We start from the raw sequence: 21,934 nt of genomic DNA, 5'->3' as shown, positions 1-21,934 counted from the left end.
AGCAAAATCTACGTTTTAAATATGTTCAATGCTGAAGCAACTCTCCATTCTAAAGTTTGATGTACTGAACCTGCTTTATGTTATCCTTGGTTTTGGAAGGGTGATTCAGACTCAGACACATCTTTATATTTTTTTCTTGATTAAAAAAGAATCATTGCATTTTTTGTTTTAGTGAACATCTTGTTTTATGGATGAGCAAATACATATGGCAATATTCTAGACATTTTTCATAATCAACTTTCCCCATCTGTTCTTCCTTACCCAGAAATATGTCCCTGAATTCTCTTGTGTTGGCCAGGCACTGAAGAACACTGTTCATGAAGCAAGTATTCCCTAGGTTATCCAGACCTGTCATGCCTGGACTGACCAAGATTTCTGATGCAAGTGCATTCTTGTTCAAAGGGGACACCTTGCATGTTGGCTTCTGCTGGAAAATATAAATATAAAAAAAAAAATATATATATATATATATATATACACACACACACACACATCCAGTGTGACCCTGCTATAAAACAGAAGTTGGGGTCCATAGAATCCGGCCATGTTACAGACAAACTGTGTACCAAAAAATTTGCAGGTCTGTGTGTGGTAACAAAAGCAGGTGCAAAAATATGTGCTTCAATGGCACAGTTACCATATCAAATCAATGCATATTAAATGAAAAATACACCTGCAGCGAAACTAGAGATTGCATATATAATATTTTACTTTATTCAGAGAACCATGCATTGGTACAAATATGTGTATATTGTTTATATATACATGTCTAATGTATAGCATGAACAGAGTATCAACACCATGTACTCACATGCAAATCTCATCATGTGCCATGAATCCACTATAAAAGTAATTCCATCAAAAATATGCAGAGATTTAAAATATTCAATAATTTTGTGGCAGAAAATTATGTGTCTGAATTCAATGGAAAAAAGTAAAATTATGTAATGAATGATGAAGCACATCTATTTTTCAGTACATACCAAGGTCAATAAACTGTCTGTTTAAATTTCATACTGCAAAGATTTCTCATCCACCAACCACATTATTTTACTGTGTTTTTAAAAACTGATTTTTTTCTTCAGTTACTTTCTGTTACTGTCATGTTTGCACATGGCAAAGTCAATTATATATTATTTAAAACCAAACTTAATCCTGTCCAAATCTACAATCTTCTCTTCAACATTAAAAAGCTTTATGTTTCCATGTCCTGCTATCCATACTAACTGTCCACTAATTAATACTTTTACACCTATTTGTTTAAGTGACTACAGCAAGAATAATTGTCAATCAACAATGGAGGCATTTTTGTAGAGAATGGACAACATTATTTACTGGTCAATTGATTGCACCTAACAATACAGCCAAGCCACATGCATATGTTTGAGATTTTTCTTTCTTGATGTTTTTTAAATCGTTTCCCCATAATCTGAACAAGTTTTATCTTGGCAATGGACTTTGCGAATCAATGTACTTAAATTAATTAATTTATAAATTCAAGTGAGAATCTTTTATCAATTGTTATGTGTGTGTGTGTGTGAATAGGATTTTTAATGTAGCTTTAACGATTTTTCAGTCATATCGCTACAATGTCTACAGTGTGGCAGTTTATAGTGATGTCTAGCACTAAGGCATCATGTCGCAGACACGTAGCATGATGTCCCACCCAGCCACATTATCCTGACACCAGGCCGACCAGTCCTAACACTAACCTCTTAATGGTGAGCACCAAGCGAGGTAGCTGTTATTACCAATTTTGTAAGTCTTTGGTATGACTCGGCCGGTGATCGAACCCATGACCTCCCGCTTCCGAGGCAGATGCTCTAACCACTAGACCACTGGAGCGGTGTTCAATTGTTATGTATATCTGATTTAATTATATCTGATTTAATATATATTTATTTCAATTTAATTGTTTGTCAGTTTTCAAAAAAATTTATTTTTCATTACATGATATTGTAAATTTATTCACTAGAGATATTTTTTTAGAAAATAGTTTGATCTTGACTGTTAGTTTATAAACACCAGGTGTTGATCTAAATCCTGACCTCATTTCAGAATTTGTAGCAACCTTTGCAAACAAGTTTTATTTTATTTTAAAATGATTGCTTGTTTCCAAGGTCATGATGTGACCCTGTCATTAAGATATAACCATTTTTTTTTATTTTTTAATTTCTTAGAGTAAAAATGATTGGTTTTTGTCAGGGTCACACTGGGTAAATGTAAGCTGTAACAAGTATTTGCTTCTATAAACTTCTAGAAGATGATCACGTGACTCTTGTTTACATTTTAGAAAGCCCATATAACCCATGTTTTGGAGAATTAATCAGTAGAAGTTGGGCTCTTAAACTGTTAGTTGTTTGTTGTGCTGTTTGGAGTTATTTCAAATTACCTGGTTGGAGTTCAGGGATGGTCCTGGCTTTTAAAAAGCTGTTGCCAAAAAATCGCCAACCTCAATATTTTGTCGCCAATTTTCAAAAAGTGTCGCCAAAACAAGTAGTGTACATTTTTCCAAGTGTTAATTTAGTCTATTAATGTAACAGGCAATGAAAATTACAAAAGATGGGTTAGTTAATACTTTAATTACAACAAGCATTAACAAAATGTTACAAAGTGTTACATGAAGATCCGTCGCGATTTTAGGGCTGCCCACTTGTTGAATGCAGTTTCAAAGTCTAATTTTTCACATCTGTACATGCTGACTCTCATTAAATTCTCGAGAGATGAGATGCAGAGCTTATTTCTGATGTCAGTTTTTATGAGGTTCATCTTACTGAATCCACATTCACAGTCCACAGTGCTGACAGGTGACACCAGTAGTCTCTCAGCAGCCCACCCCCCCTTTATGGCTAGCTTCACAAAGCTTGTAGTGAATTGTTCCTAAATCCCAAGAATGATCACTGAATGCTGCATAAATTTTCTCGACAAGCAAAATAGGATCTCCATTCCCACGAATGAAACTTACACGAGTCAACACCTGGCAATATTGGACCGTATATATAAGCATAAATTCACACCCAATTTAGGGATTCTTTCACCCCTGTATTTTGAGAAATAAATAAATATTATTAATTATGCAAAACTGTTTTTTTTTTTTGCTATTTCTTGTTGCGGAGTTTAAGTCTCTGCAGCCGTAACACAGGATTGATGGCAAAAGGAAAAGATCAATGAGTAAAATGCTGCACTGGCGACAGATATAATTGTGACTGAGATTTTTTCCATTTGCTTTGTATTTATACACAGTAGTCGGTATTTCAAAGGTTATCAGTTTTCTATGAAGGTTCAGCAAAACTATTGTATTGGTATATGTAAAAAACAAAAAAAAACAAACAGAAGGATTAGCCATACAATTAATTGTATCTGTTCTATTTGCGTCTTCAGAAGTCGGTCAGTTGTAGGTATAATGCGGTAGCATGATTGACTGTATCGCAGCATACAGTACTCAGCCCAGATGTCAGAATAAGCAGATTATGATGTAACAATGCACTGTAAAGATGGGGTTGTCAATACAAACAAAGGATCGTTTGTGTAAGAGATTGATTCCAATGCTTTGCTTAGTCAAGTTTGTGGCTTCCTTTCGTTCTCCCTTTTAATTTATCCAGTCCAAATCCATGATTGCATGTACAAATTAAAGAACCAAAAAGTATGTCGCCAAAAAAATCACCAGATGGGATATTTTTGTCGCCAATAAGGAAAAAAAATTGCAATTTGCGACATTGGCGAAGCCCAGGACGATCCCTGGAGTTATTTCAAATTACATGGATTCAAAAGGATTAATTGTTATTTATCTGGAAAATGTGTGTGCTCATGTAATAATGTGGAACAAGGACAGTTTTTTATAAATATTTATTCAGCTATCAGAAACTGGAGTGATAATTCTTATTTCTACAAGGAATTGTAGACTTCAACACAGCAGACTGTAGCATACATCATCATCTTCCATCATGGATTCTTCGTCGGGATTCGAACATAAAATCAGTAGAACATTTTGTTATTAGGACTACTAAAATTTTATTCTCGGATTATTTTTGGATTTGATTCTATAAAACCGTATTTTCATATTTTTTTCATTTGTACAGAATTTTTCCAGAGAAATAAATTATTGTATTTTTAAAAGCTTGTTGTTTTCACTCTTTCTTGTGTTACTGTTTATTCGAGCCTAAACAAATGACATAAGACAAACACCACATTGTTTGTTGCTTGGTTATGTATGCAGTTTAAAGAACAAACGTATGTCAGTTATTGTTTGAGTAATGATTGTATAAAGAATGCAATGAAGACAAACACAAAAAAGACTTATAGGCTTCATTGTTCATGGATCAGTAATAATAAAATTAACACTTATGAGCTGACATCTTTCAACAATTAACTAAGATCAAAGTTCTCAAAAGGCCCAGCCATTGGTTCAGATATTTCTAATGTTGACTTTGGCATGAAACTTTAAGAAATTGTTTAACTTTTAAAATTGCAGAAGCCATGCCATGATTATTTTATATTTGAATTCATATGCAATGTCTTCCTCAAAATAATAATAAACCTTTTACATGTTAATTTTTGTACTTACATATATATGAAATTTCAGGAGCCACACCATGATCATCTTATATTTGAATTCTTACATAATCTCTTCACCCAAATTTTTACATTTTATTTTTCGTACTTACAATAAATTTTGTTCTTGTATGAGAAAAATACATATACAGTACATTAAATTTTGAGAGCCATGCCACAACCATATTATATCCGAATTCATGTTATAATGGAGTGTGTTATACCAGAATCGCACACACACACTATATATATATATATATATATATATATATATATATATATATATATATATATATATATATATATATATATATAAGTGTATGAACATTTGACCTATATTGGAGACAGCAGACATCATAAGTATATTCAGGCTTTTTGTCTCATGACTGCAAAATCACGATTCCTAGGTATAAAAAAAAATTGGGAGGTGTCATGACTGTTATAAATCAAACATTTACAGGGTTGAGAAAATGTATTCACTTGCATGGACGTAATGATGACTGAGACATATCCATGAACTGAACTATCAAACATATGTTAACATTTGCAAAATTATGAAAATTAATACAACATCAATTACGCAGTCATTGATGAAGCAGTCTTTCAAACACGTAACAAGGATAATACCAGTGAAGCAGGAAGTATTGCAGCTTAAGAGTCATAATACAGCCATAGTATGTATATAAGGCGAGAGAGTGATTCCTAAATTTCTCTTATGTTCTTGTATTAATATCAATCTACAGATGTGTTTAATGTGTTAAGATATAATTTGAGAGGAAACCATTTGTTTTGATTATTCATTGGAATTACAAAGTGCTCTTTGACTCTAGACTCAAATATTATTCTGGGACTATTGTGAATTTATTCAAAGGAGCTGTAGACAATGCAGCTGTGATACATCAAGACAATTGGCACATCAGTGCATTAGAGGACTTGAATTTATTCAGAACACTTGATTATTTTGCACTTAACTTTGAACTTTTTAGGATTATTTTGGATTTAATTCATAATACTGTAAATTCCTCAAAAAATTTAATTTTGTAACTTAGAGAATTAAATTATTTGTTAGGTTCTTTCAATCAATTACAACCTTTCAAGGCATTTCTATATTAATTTAAAGCATTGTTCTTGGCTGTCTTGATTGATTGTAATGATAGGATGGTGCGAAGATAAGACAGAAAAAACTGAAAAAACAATAAAACCTGGGCAACATTTTCCTTGTTGGCTTCATTCTGGTTAGTCTTGTTCTCTTTTCCTTTGTTTATCTCACTTTTTTCACTCTTTATGTCTCGTTCTTTCCTAGCTTGATTCTCATCAGAAGGAGAGTGTCTACAGCTAGGAGAGGTTGCTGGTTTCACCTGATTGATATTAATCCAGGTGTCTGATTGACTGGAGCTTTCTGATGGACCTGAGGTGCAATAAAGAAGGATGGTTGATAAAAAGTTAAAATAAACTCTTAAAAGGGAATACTTACTATATTTACTGGTTTTTGTGGGCAAACAATTTGTATGGATTTCAAGGCTTTCCAAAACCATAAATTTAAAGACCAAAGTAATTCTATTTATGGAAACAATAAATCCAATCCAAATTTAAGCACCAATAAAAATGTCATTTTCCATTAAACCACAAAAAGCAACTTTTTATAGTAAATTAAGAACATATACCTACCTGATTTACATAAACATCTGGAAATAAACAACATTTCTCAAAATCAAGCTCTTTAAGAAAGAAACAAATTTTGAATTTCCCATCTTTAGAACATACAGATAAAGGGAAGAACTCACCCTCATTGCTTCCTCATACCACCACTAGGTTGCTAAAAATCTCATAAATGTTTACCAGTTTAACCTGAGCAATATAACAAGAATACTAAATTTTGTCAGGAGGGATGGGAGGGTTTAAAATTAATGTAAAGCACAATTTTAATAAAAGTAACTTTTATGCTGAATAGGTTTCCTTATCATATTAAAGTTAGGAGAATAGGAAATAGGAGGAAATGAATGAACATTCAACCCTTTACCACAGGCACCCTTTGCCAATAGATCAGGTCAAATCCAGCAGAATGGCTAGATTTCCAATATGAAGGATAAACTGCTCTCATAACATCAGGACAGAACAATTAATGGTCATGTAACCCTTGACAACAATACCTGACCAAGGAGAAAATAAATCCTTTTTCTTATCACCCAATAGATCAGGTCAAATCCAGCAAAAGCGTTAAACCCATATGGCCACTGGACCCACCAGACTCAATTCTTATCCCTGCAAGAAGGTTGACTGTGCATACCTGTCAACAGCTTCTATTATGTCTCAGATCAAAATGTTAGGTTTGAATGTTAGACTTGCAGATGATTCTCTATTCTCATGAGCTGAAATCTTCAAAAGGCATATCTGATCTTTTGAGACCTCAGAATATGTTGTGCACATTACCTACTTCAAGTGTATTACTCACTCCAGCCAAGATGCAAGGGCTTGCGGGGTTATATCCTATTTCCTGGCCTTCACTGGAAGAAAAAGCCATTGTTGAGACATACAACCCTTCTCTGTGCACTTCTTGTAGTGCTTGCAAGACAGGACCTGGTCTTACATCACTGCCGTATTAATCAAGTAGTGGGAGACATTGACCACTCTTTTATTGCCTTCTGACAGCAACCTATTCTTAGCTATGAATCACAGCCATTAAGGCCATAAAATTATTGATCTAAACTGGAGATAGTTTAGGTCTATTGAGAGGACATGCAACTTGTTCACCATGCATGCCAAAGCTTGAGTTATCAGAAAACATTTTTTTTATGATAACAGTTTGAGTTAAGTTTTGGCTAATGGTTCAAAATAATTTCAGTTAAACCATGTCAGAAACAAAGAATGGCTCCATTTAGAAAACAGGGTGAGAGATTATGGAATATTCAAGTCAAAACTGGCAAGCAGGTCTAATAGATTATTGCGATCATTATCCCATCTATCATGATATCTCAAAGTGTCCAAGATCATTTTGTGGTAATCTTGAATAGTTGTTGGAGCTAACTCTTTCTATTCAAACAGCCAAAATAAATGATAGCCAACTGCAGAAATGAAGCAATCAAAGGGTCTATGCTCCAGAAAACCATACCCTTGAAATCATTTCAAGCTGGACCGCTCCGGTGGCTAGTGGTTAGAGAGTCCGCCTGGGATGCGGGATGTTGTGGGTTCGATCTCTGGATGGGTCATACCAAAAACTTATAAAAATGGTACTAACAGCTGCCTTGCTTGGCGCTCAGCATTAAGAGGTTAGTGTTAGGACTGGTCGGCCTGGTGTCAGGATAATGTGACTAGGTGGGACATCATGCTACATGTCTGCGGCATGATGCCCCAGTACTAGGCATCACTATAAACTGCCACACTGCAGACATTGTAGCGATATGACTGAAATTTTTTAAAGCTACATTAAAAATCCAAATCACATGCACACACACACCTTTTATGCTGAGAGCCAGTGATTGGGATATCTTGAAATATAATTTCTGGGGCAGCTAACAGAAATTGGGGTTGACAGGTGGTCCTAATTACAATAGCAGAATCATCTCTGCATCACATGTACTAGTAGATCAGGGTGCATGTGTTTATTTTCTATTTTTGTTAACAAGCAAATCATGATGATAACGATATGCCATCACATAATGTACTGCTATTCATTTTTGTTCTCAGGCAAATTGTACTAAAACAGATTTTTTTGTTGTACAGGGTTTTTGCCATTTCTCAGCAGAAGGGAAGGACAAAGAACCTGGGAAAATGTAAAAACAGATGTGCCATCACATAATGTACTAGTAGGTCAAGGTGTATGCAGTTAATTACCTTTTGCAAATGCAAACAGCTGCTGGCACATTATATGTCATCAGTTCTGGATCTATACTGTTAGCAGCCTTATATAGAAGTTGTTGTTGTTGTTGTGGGGTTTAACACCATCTTTCAGCACATGATAGGCTATACATGGCGGCCAGTATTAATGGTGGAAGAAGAACCCGGGAAAACTCCGGAAAGAACCACCAACCCACGAGAAGCTACTGGCAAGCTTTCTCACATGCCCACATTAGCCAAATCCGAGACTCGAACCCACGCAGACAGGTGAGACGGCAGTGATCCATAACGAAGAGCACTTTAGACCACTCGGCGCCTCTTATATATAGGTAAACAAGGTAACACTGAATGTGAATGTTGCAGAAATGGCTGATTATATCTGACTTGGATTCAGATGTACAAAGACCAATGACACACATGAACAAGCTGATTTTGTGTGTGAGTGCTGAAACCGGTCTTTTGGTCTTACCTTGCCTAATATATGAATATTTGAATTTGTAACAAATGCTGATTTTTCACATTCATAACTGTTGTTTATTTTATATAAGTGACCGTTTTGGGATTGCTAAAACTAAAAACAGATAATGATCATAGTTTCATGGATCAAGTGCGGGATTATGATTTATTCACTTATAAAGTTGAGTCCCACTGCACAGTGAGTCGTCTACTGCATTAATGCAGTTTGTTAGAAGTAATCAGTAGAACAAACAAGATAGGCCCTGATCTGCTGGTACATTATGTAACAGCAGATACGAGTTTATTTTGTTTGCAGTTAGACTTGACTAACAAGCAAAAATATAAAGTATGTGTTAAGAACTTCATAGTTTTCAGATGTAGTTATTTAACTTTCAAATCAGTTTTATGACAATCTTGTTAAATACAAGATTCCAGTATTTTGTTCTTCTTTTAAACTGATGCTGTACATTTTTATATGAATGTATATAGCTTCTCTGAAACTTAACTGCACAGTTTTGCAAATCTTGCTGCAGCTGATGAATCTCTGAGCTATTTTGAACTAACTGTCTGCAGGCTTAGAAACCGAAGGTGTTTAGCATCTGGTATTTTTATTTTATTGTTACAATTTTGCTGTTGAATTAAAACGTACACATTTTACTCATATTCCCCTTTTTCCTAAAACTTCAAGCATATACTGAAAGTTTCTAAGTAGACTAGCGGTTTCTGACTGAAGCCCTGCACCCCTGATCAAAGAATCTTATCTAAAAAGGGGTAAAAAACTACAGAAACTGAACAATTTGCTCCTATGAATCTGTCTCTGCCTCTCCTGCACCTCACCCCTGTCCACATGATGGAGATGAGTCTATCATCAATAAAGTACACAACACTTCCAAATATTGTGCTATTATAATTACAGGTAAATCTTCTGAAAATAATCCAAGTGTTTACTAAGTTTCAGATCAATCTGTGAGATTAGCTGCATTAACTAGCAACCAATCTTGCTTTAAGACATATGTTCAAAATAAATGAAACTTATACCACATTAAAAAAAGGATTATGTAAGAATACAATCTTACGTAAACTAGTTCCCAAATATTACTTGTTGATATTACCTATTTCTCCTATAGCCTATAACAATATTTTCAAAAGATAAAGACAATTAAGTCTTTTGCTCATAAACAAACTTGTTTAAGATCTTGATGATATATACCTATTTACCAACAATGCTTAAAACTCTAACAAAATATAGTGTATATTTAGTGAGGTAGTAGCTTTAGTCAATCAATTCCAAGATCATCTTTTTAATATCTTCAGATCTCACTTACGGCTGCTCCATTTAAACATACATGGTACCCAAGGAACGCAATTTTAAGAAAAATATATGCCAGGATACTCTGTTTACTCAAAGAGTTTATAGGAAAATTATACAAAAATTCTAAACTGCATCTATGGGTGACTACTCCACATTGAAAGTGCCTTCCCTGCGTCCAAAGTATATTTTACATGGTTCCCATGCTTTTCTAAAGATAAATTTCCAGGTCATTTCCAGGGGTTTTCCAGGATGAAATTACTTTTTCAATGCTCACATATGGCCATTACTGAATGGAATTAAAGAATATTTTAGATTACAAAACACGCTTTTTTCTTAATCTAAAGATGTTTCTCTTTCAAGGCTCTCCAAAAACATCAAAGTCAGACAAGATCATCATGTACAAAACCACAAAATGTATCACACGAAACAAGTTTGATTATATTCCTATAAACTGGCATGTAAAGTCATTTCAATGTACAGAATAAAAATTCTAACTTTATTCTGCTACCTTATGTGCTAAGTGGGAACAATATAATGAACATGAATTATGTTTTGTTTCCTTTCAAATCCTTAATTCTAAAGAATTCTATAGCAATATATATATATATGCATCTCACAGAAAGTAACATTTTCTACTACAGTATAATAAACTAAATAATAAATGCAAATAATTAGAATCTTGTAACAAAAGAGTTAAATCCTGAATTTATCTGTGCCAATAAAACCCCAAACAAGATTTTTCAAACAACCTAATCTTCTTTAGACGATCTCGTTAAAAATCCATCATTAAAAACAATTTCAAAAGGGTTGATTTAAATTTTGACAAAAGACCTACAAAATTATATACTGTTGTATAAATAAGGACTGAATTTTCTGTGAAATAACTTGTCTTCTTGTAATTTGTTAAGCCAGTCCCCAAACCTGTAATGATACAGAGGATCATGTCGTTTTTTAATATATAATACAAGTGACAACAATTTCTCATTTCAGCTCTGAGATTCAACAATTTGGACTATAAATTTAGCTTCAAACAAATAGCAGTCCATTTTCCAATCTGAGTTTCCTTCAAATATTCACACCCCATTTTTCTTATTTGGACATTTAGGTTAGGGTAAGTGGTCACTGCAACTGCATATCAAAAATTTGGAATTTGCCGCTAACATGCGGTAGCAACATATGGTTGTCACTTTGCAGAGGGCCTAAAAAATTTAAACTTATTTATATCGACTCATACTTAAATGAAATCAATAGGAAAATTATTTATTTTCTCATAAATAGCAAGCATTATAATTGTTATGTCGTTAATCCACTGACAGACAAGACAAAACTACAGCGTAGATGAAGCCTGACCCAGTACTCGCCATTTGCATTACTAGTCACATGACTTCACAAATCTCAAATGATGACATCGGAAGTCAAATAGTCACATGATATCAACAACAAACTCCTTTATAATGTTGTTGTACAGAAATTAAATTATATTAAATTCAAGTCAGATACTTTTTGTGAAAACCAGTAATCTGGCCAGTCTGATTTATCAAGCAGACAGCACATGTCAACGTGGTAGTCGCGTGATCCAGAAGGTGTTCTCTGAATATATAACTATTGAGAATTTTATATTCTTTTGTTTTTTTGTATTTTTATTACAACCAGTATACGAATTTTATTTAATATTTTTTAATTTTTTCTCTACAACATTTGAAAATGTGGGTTGTTAGATTTGTTTACTCATGCGACTAGCAATGCAAATCACGAGTACCAGGTTACATTTCATCAACGACATAGTTTTATCTTGTCTTTCAGCAGATTAAAGACAAAGATTTTAATAGTCACAATTTCTGAGAAAATAAGTAATTTTCATAATGATTACATGCACGTATGACTCGATCTAACAAAGTTTAAAGTTTGCTAGGCCATCCAGTAAGCGGCTACACTTTGCCACCACCATGTTAGCCTCTTGTGATACTAGACTGGTTTTCATACCTTCCACGTGAGGAAAGATATGGAATCAAGCTGACTTTGAAAATACAAGTCTACTAGACGAATCTAATCCAATGGGCATTTGGATTGAATCAGAATATGTTTATTGCAAGCAACCAAATGATGCATACTGAACCCTCCGAATATTCTGGTTGGAACTCGATCAATGTAACTCACGATCAATTTAGTTATGACTCAATTACGTGATTGTTTTGGGTGTCAAGTGGTGGCAGAAAATTCCCGGGTTTTTCCCGACGGTCATCAATATTTGCAAAATTCAAGGACTTTTTACGGTCAGGAAAAAAATTATCATTTCTCCTGACTTTTTTCCGATAGCGCGGGAACCCTGATTTTAATGGAACAGCCCTTATTTAGAACCTGTCTAGTACGATGATGATGTATGTAGATTTAACAACCCAGAGCAACCCAATTAAAATCTGGTCTCCAGAATGTTAACAAGCTCAGCCAATCAGATAAAGCTGTGTCATTCATATGCTTAAATTTTCCTTATAAACCCCAATATCTTGATAATACAAGAATATTTACAGGCTTGACAAAATCTTATAATAATATAGCTCTGCCACTCAGATGCATGATTACCTTATAAATATGCCTAACTGTCAATCATGATAAGACTCATCAACATTTTGATGATATTAGTCTAGTTACCTCAAGTTTCATCAAAAAAAGCAAAGTCTGTAAAGTGGCCAAAAAAAATCAATCAGATGCAAGATCACTAAAGTAATATGCATTGATCTTGCTTATATTACAAAAAACTCATTAAATTCCTTATATCATAAAGCTCTTTATCAAGTCTGACACAAATCTGATAGAAACAACAAGCTGCTAAAGTGTTGATAAGTTCAGCCAACCAGATACAAGATCACCTCAATAACATACATAAATCTTACTTATAACCGTACCTTCTAAGACCTTAAGTATATTTCCAAATTTAATAAAGATTGGATCAGCAATGCTGACTCTTGACTGGTAACATGCTCAGACAATTATAAGCAAGATCACCTCACCAATATGCATGGATCTTCCTCATTACTGAGATCAAGTGAGACATTGATCATATAGGTCTATGTTCCAAACTGGATTACAAATATGATCTCCAGAGCGAAAACAAGCTCAGTGAATCAGATGCAAGGTAATCTCATTAATATGCTTGGCTGAAACAGTTTGATCAAATCATATCAGAAATTTGGCTTCCAGTGTAGTAAAAAGTTTGGCCAATCTAACACAAGATCACCTAATTAATATGTGTAGTTTTCACACATTAGAAACTTCATAAATGATTTTCATGACATAAGTTTATATTCCAAGTTTTTTCAAAAGAAGATTAAAAACTAGGCTTCCGGGATGGTGGTAAGAACATCTTATTAATAAGAATGGGTCTTGCACATTACTGAACACTTGTGAGAGCTTGAGCTTAATTATACAAACTCACATGTCAAGGTTAATAAAAACTGTATTGCAAATATGGTCTAATGAGTGGTCACAAGCTTGGCCAATCAGATGCAAGATCATATCAATAAAGTTGTGTTAATCACATATTTAAACTCATCTGAGATTCATGACAATCATACATTCCAAGTTTGAGCAAAATCAGAACAGACATGTTCTCTAGGGTGATAACAAACAAATGTTGATGGATGGACATATGACAAAAGACATACTCAGTTCCATACTTACTTAGTCTCATGGCCAGGTGAGCCAAAGACTGCATAATTAGTTGTGAGTACAAGATTAATACTGTAAATCTTAAACAAACATACTTTTTCTTTTCAAGGCTTCCAGGTCACCCCATCTTGTAAACTCTTTCTTGCCCAATGTGATGTCAATAAGAGTTGAAGTTATCTTGAACTTTGACTTCTCAGGAATAATTTCTCCTCTGAAATGTACAAAACTTTAAACAGTCATACATACTGCACATAATGTAAATGTATCTAACCATCTGCACACTAAATTATTTGAACTATTCTGTGAAGAAGAAATAACGATGAAAATAAAGAGAAAGACTTAAGATGCATTCAAGATCTTCTATTATTGCAAAACTTTTACATTAAATGCTGATTAAAATTATTATGTTAACCTCATGCCTACTTTACCATATACCAGTAACATATAACATGTCATATGTGTAATCTGTCTTTGAATTCTCATCCTAGTACAACAATGTAAGACTATCATCATTCTTGCACTTTTTTTAAAATGTTCATTATGGTTACCACAAATTCCTGTGCAACCAGCTGAAACCAAATTTATTTAGTAAAATATGTTTCTTCAACAATAGCTGCCTAATCATAATACATTAGGAGTAAAGCCATTATATCCCAATTGACCTCCAGGCTCAAAAAGCTGATCTTTTGGCTTTTTTCAGCAACAGAATTGCTTAAAAGGTGGAAGTCAGATATGAGTGGTCTCCCCCTCAATTGTCAGATACTACTGGTCCAGGAGCAAATGTGTATGCTCTTTCAGGAATATATCTCTTGGGAGGTTTGGCCAATATTATAATTAAATAAAAGAAACACATTTTATGCCTCTTCAAATGTTATCCAATCATAGTAAGTTAGAATAGGTCAGAGGAGAAGAAGGAGTTACATGTCCTTACCAAAGAAATGGCACTGTCTCCAGTCTCCTAACATATGTGGAGCAGTTTTGAGTCATGTATAATATGGGTTAGCAACCCCAAGAGAGGTATAAGCATAATTTTTTGCTGATGTAAGTGGCAAAAAACCATAATCTGAGCATAAAAAGTGTAATCTGTTTATTACTAATACTAATATTAGTACCCTTACTTTGTTGAGGCTATGACACTGTAGCAAATGTATTACATGCCATGATTACAGTACATATATGACAAATGTACATTTATTTTTATCACTAACCTGGATTTGCAGTTCAATATACTTGGCCAAAAATGACAAAATCCATGTGGATTAAAACCAGAATACAAACACAAAACATACTGAAAAATTATTTATATCCAGCACTCACTTTAACTAGTCCATGTGTCTAACATTTGCCATTAAGTCCACAAATGCTGCATTAAGTATTTTTTCCTTTACAAATTTGGTATTGATTTGACCTTTTTCTGATTGGACATATTTTTAAATTTAACAAGATTCATATTTTTAAATTTAACTTGTCTCATGACAAAACTTCCGAACGACTTGGGAAGGCAGCCTATTCTGCTGAAAATATAGGTTCCACCTGGTCAAATTCTGTCATCCATTTCTTCTAAGCACTTTATTTCTGAGCGTTATGTATTTTAATTTATAATATTTATTAGTTTTTCTCCATGGCTGTATGTTGTCTGTGATTGCTCTAAGAATTTTCACCCACAAGTGAAACCATAAAAGTATTTTTTGCTTAATATCTGGTGCCATTTTCTTTAAAAGTAGGGACTGGTCTGCTAATTTACATGCTTATCAATATAATGAATCTGCAAGGAAAAGTTTCAAAGGAAACCTGTCTGTTTTCTTGAAAATGGGTCAGATACAGTTGCTATAAATAGAAAATTAGGAAAGTACACATAAATCTATAATGGACAAATTAGTTCTTATGCTATTCTTACACTGCATTCTTTTTTATGATGAGTGGACAAAATTAAAAAGAGATGATAATATAAATGACAAAGACAACTTTATACTGCTTATTTTTTAAATAATGTACTGGACAAACTAATTCATACACACATGAGTGTAAGACTTAATTTAGTATTAAAAAGTGCAATGATTATGCCAAAGGCATGATGGTTGACATATTAGTTTTTCTTCATGGCTGTATGTTGTGTGTGATTGTAATTGGATTTGACCTTGTCCAAAATCATATTCATTGTCTAACTGACCTGTAACTTTTATTTTGGTAAACAAATAATACATAGCTAATATTTTCTCTAGGGAGTGGGTTAAATATTAGGATCATTATCATTGGAAGTAAACATATTTATTAGGTTCTGGGTCATAGTTATTGGAATTCCCCATAAAAATACCGAGATTCAAACCCCACACAGACAGAGGTGAGATGGCAGTGATCCGTAACAGACAGCGCTTTAGACCACTCGGCCACTCGGGGCCTCTCACATTATTGTTGAGTTAGATTTGATATGGGTGGAATTATTTGTTCAAATTAATATTCTCTGGAATTACAAAGTGCTCTATAATAATATTCTTGAACAGAGACATTGACTTGGAATTATAGTGAATTTAAACAAGGATATATTCTTGGATTATATGAGAAAATGACTGAAAAATGAATGGAGTACACTTCCCTGTGGAGAGAAAATTTGAAAGAATCACTCAACTGTTGAAATGGCACAAGTGAATTCTGTATTTTTAAGGCCTCAAGGAAGAGCATGCTTCAAGAAGAATCAGTTAACAGATAACTGATGGGATTTGGCAGCAATCCCTCTAAACAAGGGGAGACCACTCTTGTCTAACTAATCAGCATTCCTGCACTAAAATTATTTTTATTTTCACGGAGATTTTACAGAGAAAATGACAAATTTCAGGAGTCATTTTAAAATTTCTGATACTTTGATTAAAGACACAATACTGCAGTGGAAGGTAACTTTTTTCAAAAATAATCATATATATAGAATCCCCGATAAATTGATACAAATATTCCATAAACCAAACACAACTTTTCAAAAACATGAAACTTTTAAAGGAATCTCGGTTTTTAGGACATCACCAGTAGTGACATGTAGCAGATTCAAACTTTGACCAGACATAGAGAGCAAAGCCAAAGAATGACCAGACTGCAATTAATGACTCTTATTCACAGCCATCTTTTTATTATGGTTGATTACAAGTGGGTGGTGTAGTTTGAGTTGCAGGTGGTGATGTCGATATTAATACTGGGTTTCTTTGACCAGATTTAGTCACGTCACATGTCGTGAAAAAAAAGCTATAGAAACACACTTTGCCACTCTGTATGTGGTTCTCTTGTGTGATATCAGGGCAGATTCACCCATGTTGGAAATGTTGATGTACTTTGAACACATTGCATGGAACATTTGAAGTTTAAAAAGGTTACTCACTGAAGCTGCCCATGAAAATGCTCATCTTTAACCATGCATCATTGAACAATGTTTATAGTCTGGCATTTTACATCATTATAAAAGTCGGGGCCCCGAGTGGCCGAGTGGTCTAAAGTGCTCTCCATTATGGATCACTGCCATCTCACCTCTGTCTCTGTGGCTTCGAGTCTTGGATTCGGCTAATGTGGGTATGTGAGAAAGCTTGCCAGTAGCTTCTCGTTGGTCAGTGGTTCTTTCCAGGTTCTTCCTCCACCATTAATGTGTGTCTGTGAGTTGGATTTTTAACGTAGCTGTAACAATTTTTCAGTCATATCACTACAATGTCTGCAGTGTGGCAGTTTATGTGTGATTTGGAATTTTAACGTAGCTTTAACAATTTTTCAGTCATATTGCTACGATGTCTGCAGTGTGTCAGTTCATAGTGATGCCTAGCACTGGGGCATCATGCCACAGACATGTAGCATGATATCCCACCCAGTCACATTATCCTGACACCAGACTGACCAGTCCTAACACTAACCTCTTAATGCTGAGCGCCAAGCGAGGCAGCTGTAACTACCATTTTTGTAAATCTTTGGAATGACTCAGCCGGGATCGAACCCACAACTTACCGCATCCAAGGCGGATGCTCTAACCACTAGGCCACCGGAGCGGTCCTCCACTATTAATATTGGCCACCATGTATAGCCTATCGTGTGCTGAAAAATGGCATCAAACCCTACAACAACAACAACATTATATAAAAAAATTCAGGATGAAAGAATATTTAGTCTTGCTACTGTAGATGGTATCAAATCAAGCTATGTGAATAAAGAAACTCCCAGTGCAAAAAAGGAAATCGATGACTTCACATTAGTTTTACCTTTTGATATCGAATTCCAGTATATTTTATGACAAACAACTTTCAAAGAGTTTCCTGGACAAATTTCAGTTGGATTCCAGGACCTCCTTAAAAAGTCTGGAGAGCAAGGGAAACCTGTAACCTGCATCTTGGCAAATTAATGTCCAATTAGCACTTCTGTTGCTAAAACTATCCCAAAGGCAGTAAAAGTCTTCTTTCAGCCTGGAAGGACTAAATCTGACATAGTGGATGTACTCCTAAACAAATAATTGGAAAATGTATTTGAAGAAATATGTTTTGACCAATGCCAAACTTTTAAATGACAAAATCCATAAGAAACTTTCAAAGATGTTATTGTAACATTCTGAATCTTCATATGAACAGTAGGCTGAAATTCTTCAGCAATACCTGTTTTCATGATGAACTTCCCTGAACCAGTCTCTCTGTGTGACATGGATTCAGCAGCAAGACTTTCAATATAATTTGGTCCCAAAGTGGCCATTTTAATACTAATCAAACTGGCCAGTTTGATAAAGCAATGACAACGGGCTTGGTGATTTTAAATGCCACTCCAGTTTGGTGCTTTAACTCAAATCTGTATTAAAACAGGGTAGTCTAAAAGAATGGAGAAAGAAATTTTCTTCAAAATAGACTTCAATAATGTCCTACCATTATTTCCCCTGTTAGTCTTTTCAATATGCATTTGTTTCACCCTCAGGAGTTCAAAACTAGTAATATAAAAATGCCACTATGTTGTCAAATTGTTTTATCTGAAGGGTATTATAGGCTCCTATCCACTTGGTGACTTCAAGTATTATAGGCTCCTATCCAATGGGTGACTTCAAGTCTTTTACTACAATGGCCTCCCTCATGACCCCCTCCCCCGACTAGTGGTTACCCACTTTTTACAGCCAGAATTCCATGGCACTGATGAGTTAGTGTCCAAATGTACCCCTCAAGAAAGGTCTGCCCCTACCCAATGCAACCAGTGGCCAACATATTACTGCAAAAATGTAAAATTTACCCCTCACAAGTGGCCACATTTTATTATTAGAGAACCAATATTTTATTCATATGGTAAGGTAAATAAATCAATTATCTTTTCCAATATCTGTTTCCCAATGTCAGGTTTTCGTTACTAAAAGAAGTGATGGCTGAAATACATGTACCACTAAGGTTAGTATTATATCATTAACGATGACATTTACAGCAAATGGGGTCAGCAATATTTTGATAGAGTTTTGAGCTTCGCACAGCAGTTGAGTTTTTTTCTTTGATGATTACTACCAGATGTAATTGTCAAGATCATAACATGATCAGCATAGGTGAAATATTAATTGTGTGGATTAACACACATACAGAAATTAACCTTGAACAAAACAGGGTACCAGGCAAAGACCAAAAGATCATGTGACAATACATGTAACACATCCTTTATAAACAAGGCATTTCATCTCTACAAAAGTTTTGTTTGCATAATTAAATTGCAGTATGGTTCAATTAGCAACATAAGAATAAATCACTAAAAATATTTAACATGCAATCACATAAAAGGAGACTTAATACTTTAGATGGAAAACTTAAAGCTGTTCAAGTTGGTGACAATGGGGAGAGTTCAAGAGTTCTTGCTGAAAATTTTATGCTGGGAAGATGCAAATAAACAACATCATAACAGATAAGGAGAATATTCTGCAGCAGTGGGAACATGGAGCAAATGGAAAGAGAATTATTTTAAAAGCGAAGCAATGTATATACTAAGATTTAAATAATGTTTCTGTCTGGTTTTGAATTGCACATGCCAAAAATACCCTACTCACATTTCACGCCTAAGAATAAGAACTATTAATTTATGTTACCTTCAAATGTTTTCAAGACAAGAAGACCATTTTAATAGTTAAATGAAGATATTAAAAGTTTTAAGTTATATGTAGCTTATTACTATATACTCACACACATATACATACACATACTTCTCACAAGTATAGTCCCCCTCTGGAAAGGGCACCCATCTTATAAGGCCACTTTCCCAGTGCATAAGGGGTGGCCATATGAGGGGGACCAGTGTATTTCAAAAATTTGTTTTTAAACAATTTGTTTTGTTTTTTTAAAAAAAAAAAATTTCTTCTTCTAATGGGTCGTATATAAATTGCATAATTAAAAATGATGTTTGCAATAATACAGCTGAACCTGAACATCTTCAAGTACCTGAGACTGGTATATGGGTAGGTAGATTTTTGAATAAATTAGTCTATATTAGTACATTAGAAATGTGTGGGGCCCATTTTGTTGTTTGAATGAACAAAATATTTGGATAATCAAGCTTCAGATTGATGCTGTTCTACTGTGCTAATTTTAGACCCAACATTTTTAAAAATACTAACATAGACTAAAGATTGCTATTCCATTATAACTTTTTCAATCTTTGCTTATAATTCACTCTCAATTTTGCACCCCTTGGGGATACACTGCATTTGGGGTACTACTGAAATATTCAAAAGTGATGAAAATTCAGAATGGTTCAACTCTGACTACAACAAAAGTTTTTACCTTAGTTGAATCTTCCATAGGAAAACTGTATCTTCATTCATTTTATGTGACTGCAGGAATCTCTTGTCCCTTAAAGGAAAGAAAAGCAAAGAGCTTAAGCAAATATATACATGTATTCTACTAGCTCTGGAGTAACAAAGTATCTCTCTCATATTACTCAATGTTGTATCCTTGTATTTGATTCAACAAGCTAATGTGACAACAGTAAACAGTGCAAAGGTTGATAAAACTCCAAGACATACTTGCCTAATAAAGTAAGTTCCTTAATATTTATTCACAAATAAAACTGTACCAGCCAAACTTATATTAACATAGATTTTGTTTGTATGCAGGAAAAACTATTCTATATAACTTCCCATGATCATTAAAAGAGACCAGAGCTGTGCAACTTCTCTTTAACAACCATCTACGGGGTACAACAATATGCTGTACAAAGCAGGTGACTGTTTTAGGGATGTAAAATATAAGTGAAAAATATCAATAAAAAAAGTCAAATGTTGGTTTGATATTAGACAATCACTAAAGGGTGTTAATTATATTGTTTGGTTTGACTGTTTCTACTTAAATTTTATAATTTGTTTACAAATGTATATACTGATCATGAATGCCCTGTCACACCCATTTTTGTACAACCCTGAAGCCAATTTTTTACAAACTGGTATTGTACACACCAAGATACACCAAAATCAAGTTGTATGCCTCTGTGAATCATAATGCCTAAGAAGATGATTTAAATGCAAAACTCAAGCCTAGTCACTGATGCATAATATGTAGGTCATGGCTGCCTCCTTTTCATAAGTTAGTGTTGATCTCACTACAACACATCTATCTTTTGTGAAAACATGGCAACATAATCACCAAAATGAATTAAAAACAAAGTTGCAGGACACTGGCCAAAAATACCTAAGAATCTAAGCTAAATTTAAAACTGGACTGAAATCAATGAAGTATAAAATATAGGTCTCTGTGATATAGTTTTGGTAAGACCGTGTTGTAGCCACAATTAACATCTGCACATCAAGTTCCATGACCGATGAAGACTGAGAATTGACCTAACACCAAACTTACCTGAAGTCAATTAAGTATGAAATGTCATTCACAATGACCAAATGAAGGGTGGCATTATACTCACAGAGATGCAGCTATATAGCAAATTGTATGTCTCTGTAGGAAAAAACACTCTAGAAAATGACCTGAACACAAAAATGAACCCCGGTATGACATATGGATATACAATTGACCAATAGAAGTAATACAATCTGCCCCTTGTACATTTGTAGTTGGCATTAAATTAACATCATTCCTGTTTGATCAAGGAGAGGGAACAAATGGTTATTTTTGGTTGGCTAGTGACAACAAGCTG

At 34.2% G+C, this 21,934-nt stretch overlaps 1 protein-coding gene across 3 annotated transcripts in view; it reads right to left on the bottom strand.

Moving 5' to 3' along the window:
- The window catches only part of LOC149796164 (ubiquitin carboxyl-terminal hydrolase 19-like), a 132,654-nt gene that overhangs the window by 93,123 nt on the left and 17,597 nt on the right, over window positions 1–21,934 (bottom strand). For 2 of the 3 annotated variants that reach the window (XM_089966102.1, XM_089966100.1), the window contains exons 7-10: window positions 20,572–20,640; window positions 13,915–14,030; window positions 5,754–5,959; window positions 262–427 (exon numbers count right to left, since the gene is read on the bottom strand). In XM_089966102.1, the coding sequence (XP_089822228.1) occupies window positions 262–427; window positions 5,754–5,959; window positions 13,915–14,030; window positions 20,572–20,640 (557 nt within the window). The remainder of the gene's footprint in view (window positions 1–261; window positions 428–5,753; window positions 5,960–13,914; window positions 14,031–20,571; window positions 20,641–21,934) is intronic. The other variant, XM_089966101.1, reaches the window with a different exon arrangement.

This window comes from Sinohyriopsis cumingii, chromosome 7, assembly GCF_028554795.1.
Source record: "Sinohyriopsis cumingii isolate HCF-2022 chromosome 7, ASM2855479v2, whole genome shotgun sequence".
Lineage (NCBI taxonomy): Eukaryota > Metazoa > Mollusca > Bivalvia > Unionida > Unionidae > Sinohyriopsis > Sinohyriopsis cumingii.
Note: the sequence above shows the minus strand (reverse complement) of the source record. Positions and strands in the feature narration are given on the sequence as shown.